Here is a 14907-nt window from a genome sequence, read left to right as displayed (position 1 = left end):
CATGTCTTTTGTTTATTGTATTGCTACTAATTTATGTGAATTAAATTTTATTTTCTGACTTTGTGTTGTGTCTGATTTTTTATTTTATGTGGACAGGTTGTCAGCTGGTTCTGAAGTCTCTTGTGGTAGTGCTTTATTCCATGAGTTTTATTCCAGAGAAGTTTAAGTAACGATAATATTCATTCGATACTTCTGTTTGGGTTGTTCCAATTCCATTAATTGCTTTGATACATCATCATTTTAAATTGTTGTCTAGGAAATGAGGTTTAATTTGGAAATCAGTTTCTTGGGGGACAAATGCACAATGTTAGATTTGGATAGCACTAATTATGGATATTTATCTCTATTGAATGATGTTTGTGGGGCTGCAATCGGGAATAGAACAGAGTGGCTAAACAATGTGATAAAGGTTGAAGGTGTGATGCCCGATACGGATGATTTGATTGCAATTAGTTGTGATCAAGATGTTAAATGTTTGATTGCAATGTACCTTTCCTTGGGATTAGAGAATATTTTGGTGAATTTAGATATTGTTGCATCTATCTCCAAAGAAAATGTAATCGGTAACTGTAACATGATAGATATCCATGAATCTGACAAACTAGTTGACGCAAATATAGTAGTAGATAGTGATGCAGAAGAAGATGAGGAGAACATTGAGATGGAAGAAATATTTGTTTGGAGTGATTCTGAAATTGAGAGAGATAATGTAGATGATCAATGTAAAGTCCTTGATTCAAACACCGAAGAAGAGATGGACAATTTGAGTGATTACGACTCAGATGCGGACCAATCGCTCAACCATATTGATAAGATTTTGTCCGTAAGTAATTCAGCTAAATATTTAAGTGATAAAATTGAAGGCAAGTACTTTGAATTTGAACATGATAATGATGGTAATCAGATTATAATGTTGACAGAAGGGTTGATTTTTGATAATGTTAATCATTTTAAGGACATTCTTGCCAGATATACAATTCAAGAGGGGATCAATCTCAAAAAACTTAAGAATGATAAAGTGAGGGTCACAGCTACGTGTAATAATAATGATTGTTCATGGAGGATACATGCATCCACCTATGCTGATGGAGTAACTTTTAAGATAAAAAATATAACAGGGGCCCATACTTGTGTTAGAAATTTGAAAAGTAGTGGAGCAACAGCTAGTTGGATTGCAAATGAATTTCGAGAAGAATACAAGTACAATCAAGAAAAATCAGTGGAGGACCTTGACAGTGCTTTGAGGTCAAAATATGGGATACATGCTAGTTCCAGTAAGTTGTTTAGGGCTAGAAAAATTGCTATGCAAGCAGCTATGGGAGACCATGAAACAAGCTATGCCAAGATACCAAGATATATAGCTGCCATTAAGGATTCAAATGGTGGAGCTTTTATCAAATTGAAATGTGATGGCCTTGATATCAATAACCAAAATTGTACACCCAAATTTGAAAGAATTTTCATTAGTTTTGAATCACAATATCAAGGGTACATCAAGGGTTGCAGACCTTTTATTGGAGTTGATGGGTGTTTTCTCAAAGGGCCATACAGGGGTGAGGTGCTTAGTGCAGTTACTTTGGATGCTAATTCTGGGATTTTTCCACTAGCAATAATGATTTGTGAAGGAGAAAGTGAAAATAGTTGGAACTATTTTTTTGATTGTCTCAATTCATATATGCAAGATGAAAGGGTTGTAACTTTCATGAGTGATAGACAAAAAGGGCTGAAAAAGGCAGTCAAATCAGTGTTTCCGAATTTAGAACAAAGGTTTTGTGCTAGACATTTGTATGCAAATTTTAGAGCTAAATTTCCTGGTCCTAAACTCAGAAAACTTTTTTGGATGTCTGTTAAAGCATATTTGAAACAAGACTTTGATGATGCTATGGAGAAAATTAAAGAAACTGATCCTGCAGCATATAAATGGCTTATGGAAAAGTGTGGAGAACATGCGAGTACTTGGTCAAGGCATGGATTTGATACAACTTCAAAAATGGACCATGTTACAAATAACATGAGTGAGTCTTTTAATGCTTTCTTAGGGAAAATGAGGAAGATGCCAATTATAACATTGTTAGAGTGGTACAGAAGAAAGATAATGAAGAGGTTTTTTACCCGGTATAGCAAAGCTTTAAATTGGAAAACCAAATTGCCACCAAATGTCAATGCAAAAGTGGAAAAAAATCAAAGAGAAGGAAGGAAGTTACTGGTAATGCCGGCATCTGACTTCATGTTTGAAGTGTATGATAATATGAAATATATTGTTAATCTTAATGACAAAATTTGTCAATGTAGAGAGTGGCAAGTATGTGGGGTGCCTTGTAAGCATGCTATGAGTTGCATTTTGTATATGAGATATGATCCAACACAGTATGTGGACCCATATTTGACTACCGAGGCATATCTAAGGACTTATAGTGGTATGATCAATGCAATTTCAGATGAATCAAAATGGCCAGAGAACTCTCAGGTTCCTCCACTGAAGCCTCCAATACTTAAGAAAGCAAATAAAGTGTTTAAACAAGGTAGATTGCAAACTAGCAGAAGAAGGGAGCCAAATGAAGCCTTGAAAAAACAAAAAAGATCCATTCATGTCACTTGCAACATATGCAAAGTGACTGGCCACAATAAAAGGACTTGTACAAGGAGGAATGCACATGATATGTCAAACCAGTAATTAAGTCAAATTGTTACAGGTGCATGTATTGTTTCTCATTGATACATGTCTGTTTTCTTCTCTCTTTTTTTTTGGTTGCTAATGATTGAATTGTATATTGGATTTTAGGGTGCTGTCTTAAGAATTTGCTATGTTTGGGAGATACATGAAGTTTGGAGGTTTGGATCTTTACTTTGGATGGAAGACTAATGGCTGCCCACGTTCTTTGTCTCGATGAAATACTTGATTGACTAATTATTTCATTAGTTGGATAAATAGTGGTTTATTTTGTTAAGTGACTGTAACTATTTTGCTAATTAGTTGGTGGTAAAGTTTTTTAATATTAACTAGTGCATGGTTTTTGCTAATCGGTGGGTCTTTTTGGTTTTTTTAAATATTAATTAATGGATTTTTTGGTTTCGTGAAATGGATAGCCCGTTTTGTGTTTAATACTATTATTTCACTAATTATAATTATGCAGCTTATTTGATTATTTCACTGTGTAAATATTTTGTCAATCTATATATAATGATTGTTTAAGTAGTTAATTCATTATTTAATTATTTTGCAACTTAGGCATGTATAATTTTATTTTTGTTCAATTTTTTTCTTAGACTACCAAAATTTTGGATGTAATTCTCTATATTTTAATTTTATTAATTTATTAATTTAACCTATAATTAACAATTAATTTTTGTGCAATTTAAGTTGCATTTACTCAAATTTAAATTTTTTTCTAAAAAATATACTCCTAATAGTCTATATAATTGTAATTTAATTATACGGATTGTACTTGCACAAATTGACGAAACAAATATTTGAATTTTCAATAATATTCAAATTTGTAAAAGTAAACAATAAAATTATTTTTTAATGAATAAAAAGGGTATTTAAGTAAAGTTACCTAAAAAATGAAATCAATTGAAAGGATTTTTAATCCAAATGAGAGATAAAGGATGAAATTGAAGTTGATTCAAAAGTCGGGGATGAATTTGAAATTGGCTTCAAACCTCAGGGATGAAAGTGAATTTTTCCCGTGCTAATTTGGGATGAATGGTAGAAAAGGGACGGTCAAAATTTGTGTGATTTCAGAGTCACAAAATAGTGGTAGATTCTATGTTACGTCGGAAAAAAATATTTTCTTTATATTTGCACGATTGTTAGGATTATTTTCAAGTGAGATATTTAGCCAAATATTTTGTACAAAAAAATACACCGAGAATTTTATTTTTCAATATAGCATAGAAATTAGAATCACTCTAAAATATTTAGGATGGTGGCTGGAGCTTTATTATATTTTTGAGTACTTAACCAACAATTCGTAGCTATAAACCTTATCCGGACAAAAAACAAAAACAAAAGAAAACTGTCCATGTTTGGCAGTTTCTGCAAGGAACAAAACAGTTTTTAAGAACTAATTAGCAACGAGCTCTATTTGCTTAATTTACTCTTTTATGTTAAAAACATATTAATTAATTTAATTTTTCCCTAATTCTCGAAAAGAACCTCCGATCGATTTCAGAAATGATCGCAACTCCCCCATCACACATTTGAAAGTATGCTGTATGCATACAATTAATATAAAATAAAATAAAATACAAAGATGGTAGAATAGTAATTATCTACGGTGAAGCTTTTTCTTAATTAAAAAATGGGTAAAATGTATTTTGGTACACGAACTATTGATAAAATGTCATATTGATATACAAACTATTGAAAATGACTTAATTGGTACATGATCCAATTAAAAGGTCAATTTTACCCTTAATAGGAATTAATATTATATTTATTAATTTTAAAAGAGTAAAATGTATTTTGGTACATGAACTATTTGTAAAATGTCATATTGGTACACGAACTATTAAAAATGGCTTAATTGTTACATGATCCAATTAAAAGTTCAATTTTACTCTTAATAGGAATAAATATTATATTGATTAATTTTAAATAATCGTATTTATTTTTAAATTAATTAAATATATAATGATAAACAATTGTTAAGTCAAATTATACAACAAATATTATAATATATTGATATGATAAAAATATATATCACCGAAGTCTGTTGATCTTGTATTTAAATGATTGAAACAAACATAATCACCATTTTAGTTTTTCAAAATTTAGTATAAAAATTTTCAACATTAAATATTAGATCATGAAAAAACAAATATCACAGAAAAAATATCACTCATTATCTCAATTTACGTAATTCTAATAACCCAAAATTTTTTTATTCGATTTAATAATTTGTAATTTTATATTTTTTTACTCGCACTTAAATTAAATATAAATAAATAAATATTTATTTAATTATATTTTATCGTTATTAAATATATTTTAGTCTTGCATATGATTTATTTATTGAGTTTGTGATTTTATTATTATATAATTTATATCAATTTTTTTAATGGATAATTATTTACATAGATAGCAAAAAATACCATTTTATTTTATATTATTAATATTTTAAAAATATAAATAATTTATTAATGAGTAAAATATAAATATATTATAAAAATATTAAGATACTTATTTTTTATTATTTTTAAATTAATATAAATTTTAATTTACAATAAATAAAAATTAATTTAAAAAATAAAATGTACACTTAGTTGAATTTATTATTAAAAATAATTGAACTTAAAATCAATTACTAAAGGATAAATTAAACTTTATAGTTAAATCATGTACCAATTAAATTATTCTCTTATAGTTCGTGTACCAAATTGACATTTTACATATAGTTCATGTATCAAAATGAATTTTACTCAATTAATTTTTAAATAAATATGATATTTTAAAATTAATAAATATAATATTAATTCCTATTAAGGGTAAAATTGACCTTTTAATTGAATCATGTACAAATTAAGCCATTTTTAATAATTTGTGTACCAATATGATATTTTACCAATAGTTCGTGTACCAAAATACATTTTACTAATTAAAAAATTGTCCTTTTCTCACATTTAATTCTGCTACACATTTAATTAATTTTGTAGAATATGCTTAAGATTTTAATTGTTAAAAAAAAGAAAAACATCTTACCAAATCTTTTTTAGCCAAAATGCTAAACATGAGTTGAACAAAAACAATTAAACGTGAATTTTTTTATTATCATTTTTACGGAGGAGATAGCTTATCGTTTGTCGCTTTGTTTTAGGGAGGACTGCCAATGTATGTTGCGACTCGTGGCTTATACCGAAAGACTGCCCCAACTATTTTGTGCCAAAAGTTATTATGGACCAGTCCGAGCTTAGTCACACAAATTTTCGGACGCGATATTACTAATATATAGTATAGATATAGATATATAAATTATTAGTGTTTATCTTGGAAGTAATCTGTAATCATTGGTTCATCGAGAATTATACGTGAAGTTCAATAAAGATGTAATGCATTTTTTTTTAAAATACATAATGATATCGCATATACAACTAAGAAATCACTTTACCTTAATACACATTTCGTACTTTGACAAGAGATTTCATGTAGTACTATTATCTCATCAGATCACATAGAAGCATTTTTTTTAGTAAATTTCTAAGTAATTTTTTTTTATATTGTAAAAACTCGCAACCATCATTTTTTTTTGAATAAATTAGACTAATCAGATAAACTTCGGGAAAAATTCACTTTCATCCCTGAGGTTTGAAGCCAATTTCAAATTCATCCCCGACTTTTGAATCAACTTCAATTTCATCCTTTATCTCTCATTTGGATTAAAAATCCTTTCAATTGATTTCATTTTTTAGGTAACTTTACTTAAATACCCTTTTTATTCATTAAAAAATAATTTTATTGTTTACTTTTACAAATTTGAATATTATTGAAAATTCAAATATTTGTTTCGTCAATTTGTGCAAGTACAATCCGTATAATTAAATTACAATTATATAGACTATTAGGAGTATATTTTTTAGAAAAAAATTTAAATTTGAGTAAATGCAACTTAAATTGCACAAAAATTAATTGTTAATTATAGGTTAAATTAATAAATTAATAAAATTAAAATATAGAGAATTACATCCAAAATTTTGGTAGTCTAAGAAAAAAATTGAACAAAAATAAAATTATACATGCCTAAGTTGCAAAATAATTAAATAATGAATTAACTACTTAAACAATCATTATATATAGATTGACAAAATATTTACACAGTGAAATAATCAAATAAGCTGCATAATTATAATTAGTGAAATAATAGTATTAAACACAAAACGGGCTATCCATTTCACGAAACCAAAAAATCCATTAATTAATATTTAAAAAAACCAAAAAGACCCACCGATTAGCAAAAACCATGCACTAGTTAATATTAAAAAACTTTACCACCAACTAATTAGCAAAATAGTTACAGTCACTTAACAAAATAAACCACTATTTATCCAACTAATGAAATAATTAGTCAATCAAGTATTTCATCGAGACAAAGAACGTGGGCAGCCATTAGTCTTCCATCCAAAGTAAAGATCCAAACCTCCAAACTTCATGTATCTCCCAAACATAGCAAATTCTTAAGACAGCACCCTAAAATCCAATATACAATTCAATCATTAGCAACCAAAAAAAAAGAGAGAAGAAAACAGACATGTATCAATGAGAAACAATACATGCACCTGTAACAATTTGACTTAATTACTGGTTTGACATATCATGTGCATTCCTCCTTGTACAAGTCCTTTTATTGTGGCCAGTCACTTTGCATATGTTGCAAGTGACATGAATGGATCTTTTTTGTTTTTTCAAGGCTTCATTTGGCTCCCTTCTTCTGCTAGTTTGCAATCTACCTTGTTTAAACACTTTATTTGCTTTCTTAAGTATTGGAGGCTTCAGTGGAGGAACCTGAGAGTTCTCTGGCCATTTTGATTCATCTGAAATTGCATTGATCATACCACTATAAGTCCTTAGATATGCCTCGGTAGTCAAATATGGGTCCACATACTGTGTTGGATCATATCTCATATACAAAATGCAACTCATAGCATGCTTACAAGGCACCCCACATACTTGCCACTCTCTACATTGACAAATTTTGTCATTAAGATTAACAATATATTTCATATTATCATACACTTCAAACATGAAGTCAGATGCCGGCATTACCAGTAACTTCCTTCCTTCTCTTTGATTTTTTTCCACTTTTGCATTGACATTTGGTGGCAATTTGGTTTTCCAATTTAAAGCTTTGCTATACCGGGTAAAAAACCTCTTCATTATCTTTCTTCTGTACCACTCTAACAATGTTATAATTGGCATCTTCCTCATTTTCCCTAAGAAAGCATTAAAAGACTCACTCATGTTATTTGTAACATGGTCCATTTTTGAAGTTGTATCAAATCCATGCCTTGACCAAGTACTCGCATGTTCTCCACACTTTTCCATAAGCCATTTATATGCTGCAGGATCAGTTTCTTTAATTTTCTCCATAGCATCATCAAAGTCTTGTTTCAAATATGCTTTAACAGACATCCAAAAAAGTTTTCTGAGTTTAGGACCAGGAAATTTAGCTCTAAAATTTGCATACAAATGTCTAGCACAAAACCTTTGTTCTAAATTCGGAAACACTGATTTGACTGCCTTTTTCAGCCCTTTTTGTCTATCACTCATGAAAGTTACAACCCTTTCATCTTGCATATATGAATTGAGACAATCAAAAAAATAGTTCCAACTATTTTCACTTTCTCCTTCACAAATCATTATTGCTAGTGGAAAAATCCCAGAATTAGCATCCAAAGTAACTGCACTAAGCACCTCACCCCTGTATGGCCCTTTGAGAAAACACCCATCAACTCCAATAAAAGGTCTGCAACCCTTGATGTACCCTTGATATTGTGATTCAAAACTAATGAAAATTCTTTCAAATTTGGGTGTACAATTTTGGTTATTGATATCAAGGCCATCACATTTCAATTTGATAAAAGCTCCACCATTTGAATCCTTAATGGCAGCTATATATCTTGGTATCTTGGCATAGCTTGTTTCATGGTCTCCCATAGCTGCTTGCATAGCAATTTTTCTAGCCCTAAACAACTTACTGGAACTAGCATGTATCCCATATTTTGACCTCAAAGCACTGTCAAGGTCCTCCACTGATTTTTCTTGATTGTACTTGTATTCTTCTCGAAATTCATTTGCAATCCAACTAGCTGTTGCTCCACTACTTTTCAAATTTCTAACACAAGTATGGGCCCCTGTTATATTTTTTATCTTAAAAGTTACTCCATCAGCATAGGTGGATGCATGTATCCTCCATGAACAATCATTATTATTACACGTAGCTGTGACCCTCACTTTATCATTCTTAAGTTTTTTGAGATTGATCCCCTCTTGAATTGTATATCTGGCAAGAATGTCCTTAAAATGATTAACATTATCAAAAATCAACCCTTCTGTCAACATTATAATCTGATTACCATCATTATCATGTTCAAATTCAAAGTACTTGCCTTCAATTTTATCACTTAAATATTTAGCTGAATTACTTACGGACAAAATCTTATCAATATGGTTGAGCGATTGGTCCGCATCTGAGTCGTAATCACTCAAATTGTCCATCTCTTCTTCGGTGTTTGAATCAAGGACTTTACATTGATCATCTACATTATCTCTCTCAATTTCAGAATCACTCCAAACAAATATTTCTTCCATCTCAATGTTCTCCTCATCTTCTTCTGCATCACTATCTACTACTATATTTGCGTCAACTAGTTTGTCAGATTCATGGATATCTATCATGTTACAGTTACCGATTACATTTTCTTTGGAGATAGATGCAACAATATCTAAATTCACCAAAATATTCTCTAATCCCAAGGAAAGGTACATTGCAATCAAACATTTAACATCTTGATCACAACTAATTGCAATCAAATCATCCGTATCGGGCATCACACCTTCAACCTTTATCACATTGTTTAGCCACTCTGTTCTATTCCCGATTGCAGCCCCACAAACATCATTCAATAGAGATAAATATCCATAATTAGTGCTATCCAAATCTAACATTGTGCATTTGTCCCCCAAGAAACTGATTTCCAAATTAAACCTCATTTCCTAGACAACAATTTAAAATGATGATGTATCAAAGCAATTAATGGAATTGGAACAACCCAAACAGAAGTATCGAATGAATATTATCGTTACTTAAACTTCTCTGGAATAAAACTCATGGAATAAAGCACTACCACAAGAGACTTCAGAACCAGCTGACAACCTGTCCACATAAAATAAAAAATCAGACACAACACAAAGTCAGAAAATAAAATTTAATTCACATAAATTAGTAGCAATACAATAAACAAAAGACATGACCAAAAGAATCCACATCCAAAAATATCTAAAGGCCGCAAGCCAACACCTTCACGTCTTTAACAATATTGAACTTCAGGTTATTAAAATTCAAAAGATAGTGATGTCACAACCTTATTAGGTGAAAAACAATGATTAAAATCAAAATACTCAAATGAATACCAGTATCAAACTCTAAATTTTCTAATTAATTCAACATAATTGTTCCTAAATCACATATAAGAAAATCGAAACTATTGTAAAATCATTAAAAATTATCTCAACAAATATTGGTAGAAGAACAAGAACCTTGCATTTAAATCGTTCAAAGCATGAGAATATTAATCTGTTTAATTTTAGTGCGTGAAGACGTGAAGTGTAGGGTTTTTGCTCTTACTTTTTCTATTTGAATTGAAAATTGAACATTTTAATTTATTATATATATATATATATATATATATATATATATATAATGAGAGTTTTAATTTAATTAAATTGTTTTAATTACTTAAGAGGCAAAATTACTAATATGGCCTTGTTTTGGTAGGAAAGTGAGATGAGAAGTGGGGTCAGGGATGAAATTGAATTAATTCAAAAGGTGAGGGATGAATTTGAATTCAAAATGAAACGTCAGGGATGAATTTAAATTTTTCCCGATAAACTTCACTACCATATTAGTAGAGGAAATCAAACTCTACGTACTAAGCTAGAGGAAATCAAACTCTACTTAACATATTGTCAAGGGCGATTTATTAAAATAAGGAAGGAGATATTAAAGAATGAATTCACGTCATTTTGATTGAACCGCCCATCTTTACGGTTATTTCTCGACACGTTTTTAATTTATTTGATGAAAGTACAAAAATTGATGGAACATTAAAGTTATGAATTTTAAATAACTAATACGGAATCCAAATCGTGACGTGTTTGTCAAGCATATAACTACGATTATTAAGTTTGGACCTTAAAACGGTACAATTTTCAAACAAAAAATTGCCACAATCTAGTTACTTGACTTGAGAAAGGATTCAAATTCGTTATTCAATTAATTACATTCGATTAATTTTATTTACTCAAATAAATTCAAAATATAACAGAATCCCTAAACCCTCTAAAAATCATCCAAATCCTTAAACAATAGTTAATAGCTTCCTAATACAAACCTAAGTCCAAATCCCGGCCGATAGCAATGAACATCTTCCCCTATAAATAAAGCTCGGCCTATTCATGAATATGCATACCTATTATTCTTAATTAATTACCAAGCTGATTTATTTCCTTCTAACGTCTTAATTAATCACCCATGGCTCGTAAAATATTGGCTCTCACCATCTTCTTGTTTCTTGTTTGTTATACTTCTATACCGAGCATCAACAGTCATCCTTTGAAGATTTGTAGGTTTGATAGAATATATCAACTCGGCGATTCGATCTCCGACACCGGAAACTTGATACGCGAGTATCCTATCGGAGCCCGTTCGCAAAACTTTCCTATGGACAAGATTTCTTCAACAACGCCACCGGTCGATGTTCAAACGGTTTCCTTATGATCGACTATATAGGTACCAATTTTATTTATTAATACGTACATGCTCGATCGATTAATATTTGCTCGTGGATATATATAATATGTTTTGTTCGATATATTATTATATGTAATTGTATCTTTAGAATTAATCCGCATTAGATTCACTCATGTATATCCCTATATATATAAAAGATAAACAAATCGGCGATCTTAAATTTATATTATAATACGTTTTGCTTTTCTTGATTAATTATTATTTTATCTGAATTAATTATTCTTGTGTGTTCTTCATTAATTATATATATTATTGCGGTGATTCAATTTTCTTCGCTGAAACAAACGATTTCGTATTTGTTTCTACAAAAATGAAATTTCAAATTTGTCGAATTAGGATAGATATATGAATTCGATCGGGGCCATATTCCCATCCTTGTAGCTCTCTTTTGTTTCTTTTTATTTGACGATCTCGTTTCAGATATATTAGTATTATTATTAAATTTAATATATATATATTCCATCTCCTGAACTATAATTTGTTTTTTAAGAAATATGTTGTCCATCGAATAACATGAAATCCATAATCTTGTTCTTTTTTATAGCTATGGCTGCTGGTCTTCCATTGCTTCCGCCTTATAAAAACACAACAGCAAACTTCCAACATGGAGTCAACTTCGCGGTTGCAGGATCCACTGCGTTACCCAGCCAAGTTTTGGAAAATAAAAAGATTTTGAATCAGTCACTAATTCTTCTCTTGACGTACAATTGGGTTGGATGACTTCTCATTTCGACTCTATTTGCGTTGACCATAGAGGTTAGTAACCAACTTAATTTCCATATATTTTCATCTTGCAAATAAAATTAAAATAATATCTTACAAATAATTGATGTTGTACATATAGATTGTGTGGAGAAGCTTCACAATTCCCTTTTCATGGTTGGAGAGATCGGCGGAAACGATTACAACTACGCAATCTTTCAAAGAAAATCCATGGATGAGCTAAAAAGCATGGTTCCAGATGTTGTTAATGCCATTGTGGAGGGAGTTAAGGTAATTAATTTTTATCAAACAATTAACACGACAAAAAAAAGTAGTTCTCCCCGAAAAATTAATTAACATAACGTATATATATATATTTTTTTTTCAGAAAGTGATTAGTTTCGGAGCTACAAGAGTGGTGGTACCCGGAAACTTCCCCATCGGATGCCTCCCGATCTATAAAACGGCCTTCCAAACCAACATCTCCGCCGCATACGACGAGAACCAATGTGTCACGCAGTTAAACGACTTTGCGACATACCACAACGAGCAACTCCAAGTAGCCATTATCAAACTACAACATGAAACACCGAACGCTATGATCATCTATGGAGATTACTACAATGCATATCAGTTCTTGCTCAACTTCGCACGGTTTTACGGTACGTTCTCGCTTACTAATATATACATTTGCAGTGAGCCATGTTGTTAGCAAGATTGGTTCTATGGATATTAATGGATGTTAATTTGTATAAATTCATTCATGCAGGATTTGATACCGAAAGAGCTTGTTGTGGGATCGGGGGCAAATACAATTTCGACTTGGAAAGAATGTGTGGAGCTGCTGGAGTCGAAGTTTGTTCAGATCCTCATCGATACATGAGTTGGGATGGTGTGCATTTAACTCAAGAAGGATACAAGATCATGTCAGCTTGGTTGATTCATAACATCTTCCACAAGCTTCATTGTCATTTTTGAGTAATTAAGATAGTAATCAGCAGTAGTGCTGTTTACTTTTTACATAAAAACCAAGGTTTAATTAATGCTAGTTAGTAGTTGTTTTAATTTTAATGTTTTGCTATTTACATTAGATTTTTCTAAGTCCTCATTTTTAAAATTTTTTATGCCATTTATTATTATTGTTATTATTTTATTATTATTGATGGAGATGCAATTTAAATTATAAAGATCCTTCCTCATTAAAAAAAATGTAAAATCAATAAAATGATAACCTCAAAGATCAAGATATTAATATGTCAGAAATTTCAAAATATATAAACATATATATATATATATATATATATATACAATTTTGCTATCCTGCCCACTCACCGTGCCCACCTAATGTGCCCACCATGATGTGGCACTCAACTATTGGATGTGATGAATTGTGCGTCCAATAGTTGAGTGCCACCTCATGGTGGGCACATTAGGTGGGCAGGATAGCAAAACTCATATATATATATATATATATATTTATATATATATGTAAGTAATGTAACATAATAAGCAAATGAACAATCAATTCAGTATTCAAGAGCACTATATTTATACATACAAGTACAATACATACAATGAAACAAATGAAAAAACATCCACACAACAAATCATGAATTCACAACACATGGAAATAAATTATAACTCAAACATCTTACACGCTTCCCCTTTAAAACTTGCTTGTTTTTTTTACTTGTCATGTTGTTGATGATCAATTACTGGCTTTAGTTAATTAATTTGTATTTTTTTCAATGTTAGTCTTTTTTCTCTGAATTACGTTATGTGACATCAAACACGTCAACTATAAACATGCAACTCTGACACCACTTTAATTAATAAAATATTTTATCATGACACATCATCATTTTTTTGATTCCACGTGCGCGTCATTATTTCTCAGCTGACAGATATATCACCATTTTAGTAAAAAGATATTTTTTTTACCAAAGTTGAAAGAAAATGAAAATTAGTGCACTAAAATCATGAAAGATCCAACATAGTACCAAAACACGTCAAAATAAACTCGTAATTCCATATATTCCAGGTCTCTTTTTGTTGCGTATTTATTTATAAATTCTTCTTTAACTTTTAATATCACTAAGAACTCAGATTCTTAGTACGTCCTAATTAACATAGAGTTCATGTGCCGCTGAATATTGGTAGGAGGAGTCATATACAAGTTATTTATTTTAAAAATTGGGAAAACTGCAAATTTGGTCATGGATATTTGTCACTTTGCGATTCTGGTCCTCTATGTTTTCATATTTCAGTTTTAATTCTGCATGTTCCGATTTTTTGCAATTTCGATCCTTTTTACTCGAAAATGCTTATGTGGCACTGTACACGTCAGCTCCACATCAGCACTGAATTGGTGCCACGTCAGCGCCACGTCGGAAAAAGAACTAAAATTGCCAAAAAAATAAAGATAACATACTAAAACTGAAATCTGAAATTTTAAAGGACTGAAATCGCAAAGTGCCAAATATACATGACCAAAAAAACAATTTTTTCTTACAAATTTGATAAATATATATATATATATATATATATATATATATATATATATATATATATATATATATATTATAATCTTAAGAATAAAAATTTAGTTGAATTTAAATTGGATTAATTTCAAATTTGGTTAACTACGGATTAAGACGAAGTTTTGAGGATAGAATTT

General features: G+C 30.2%; 2 protein-coding genes and 1 pseudogene across 2 annotated transcripts; 2 read left to right on the top strand and 1 right to left on the bottom strand.

Annotated features, from left to right (window-relative positions):
- The first annotated feature begins 259 nt into the window (after positions 1-259).
- On the top strand, positions 260-2674 carry LOC140862185 (uncharacterized). Its single transcript, XM_073265189.1, has one exon. The coding sequence runs from the start codon at positions 260-262 to the stop codon at positions 2672-2674; it is 2415 nt and encodes an 804-aa protein (XP_073121290.1).
- Positions 2675-7294: 4620 nt separating this feature from the next.
- LOC140862184 (uncharacterized) lies at positions 7295-9709 on the bottom strand. The gene has a single exon (XM_073265188.1). It carries the CDS (start codon positions 9707-9709, stop codon positions 7295-7297), a length of 2415 nt encoding a protein of 804 aa, XP_073121289.1.
- Positions 9710-11249: 1540 nt separating this feature from the next.
- Positions 11250-13208, top strand: LOC140862183 (GDSL esterase/lipase At5g03980-like; annotated as a pseudogene).
- Positions 13209-14907: the final 1699 nt, after the last annotated feature.

Source organism: Henckelia pumila, chromosome 4 (assembly GCF_033568475.1).
Source record: "Henckelia pumila isolate YLH828 chromosome 4, ASM3356847v2, whole genome shotgun sequence".
Lineage (NCBI taxonomy): Eukaryota > Viridiplantae > Streptophyta > Magnoliopsida > Lamiales > Gesneriaceae > Henckelia > Henckelia pumila.
Note: the sequence above shows the minus strand (reverse complement) of the source record. Positions and strands in the feature narration are given on the sequence as shown.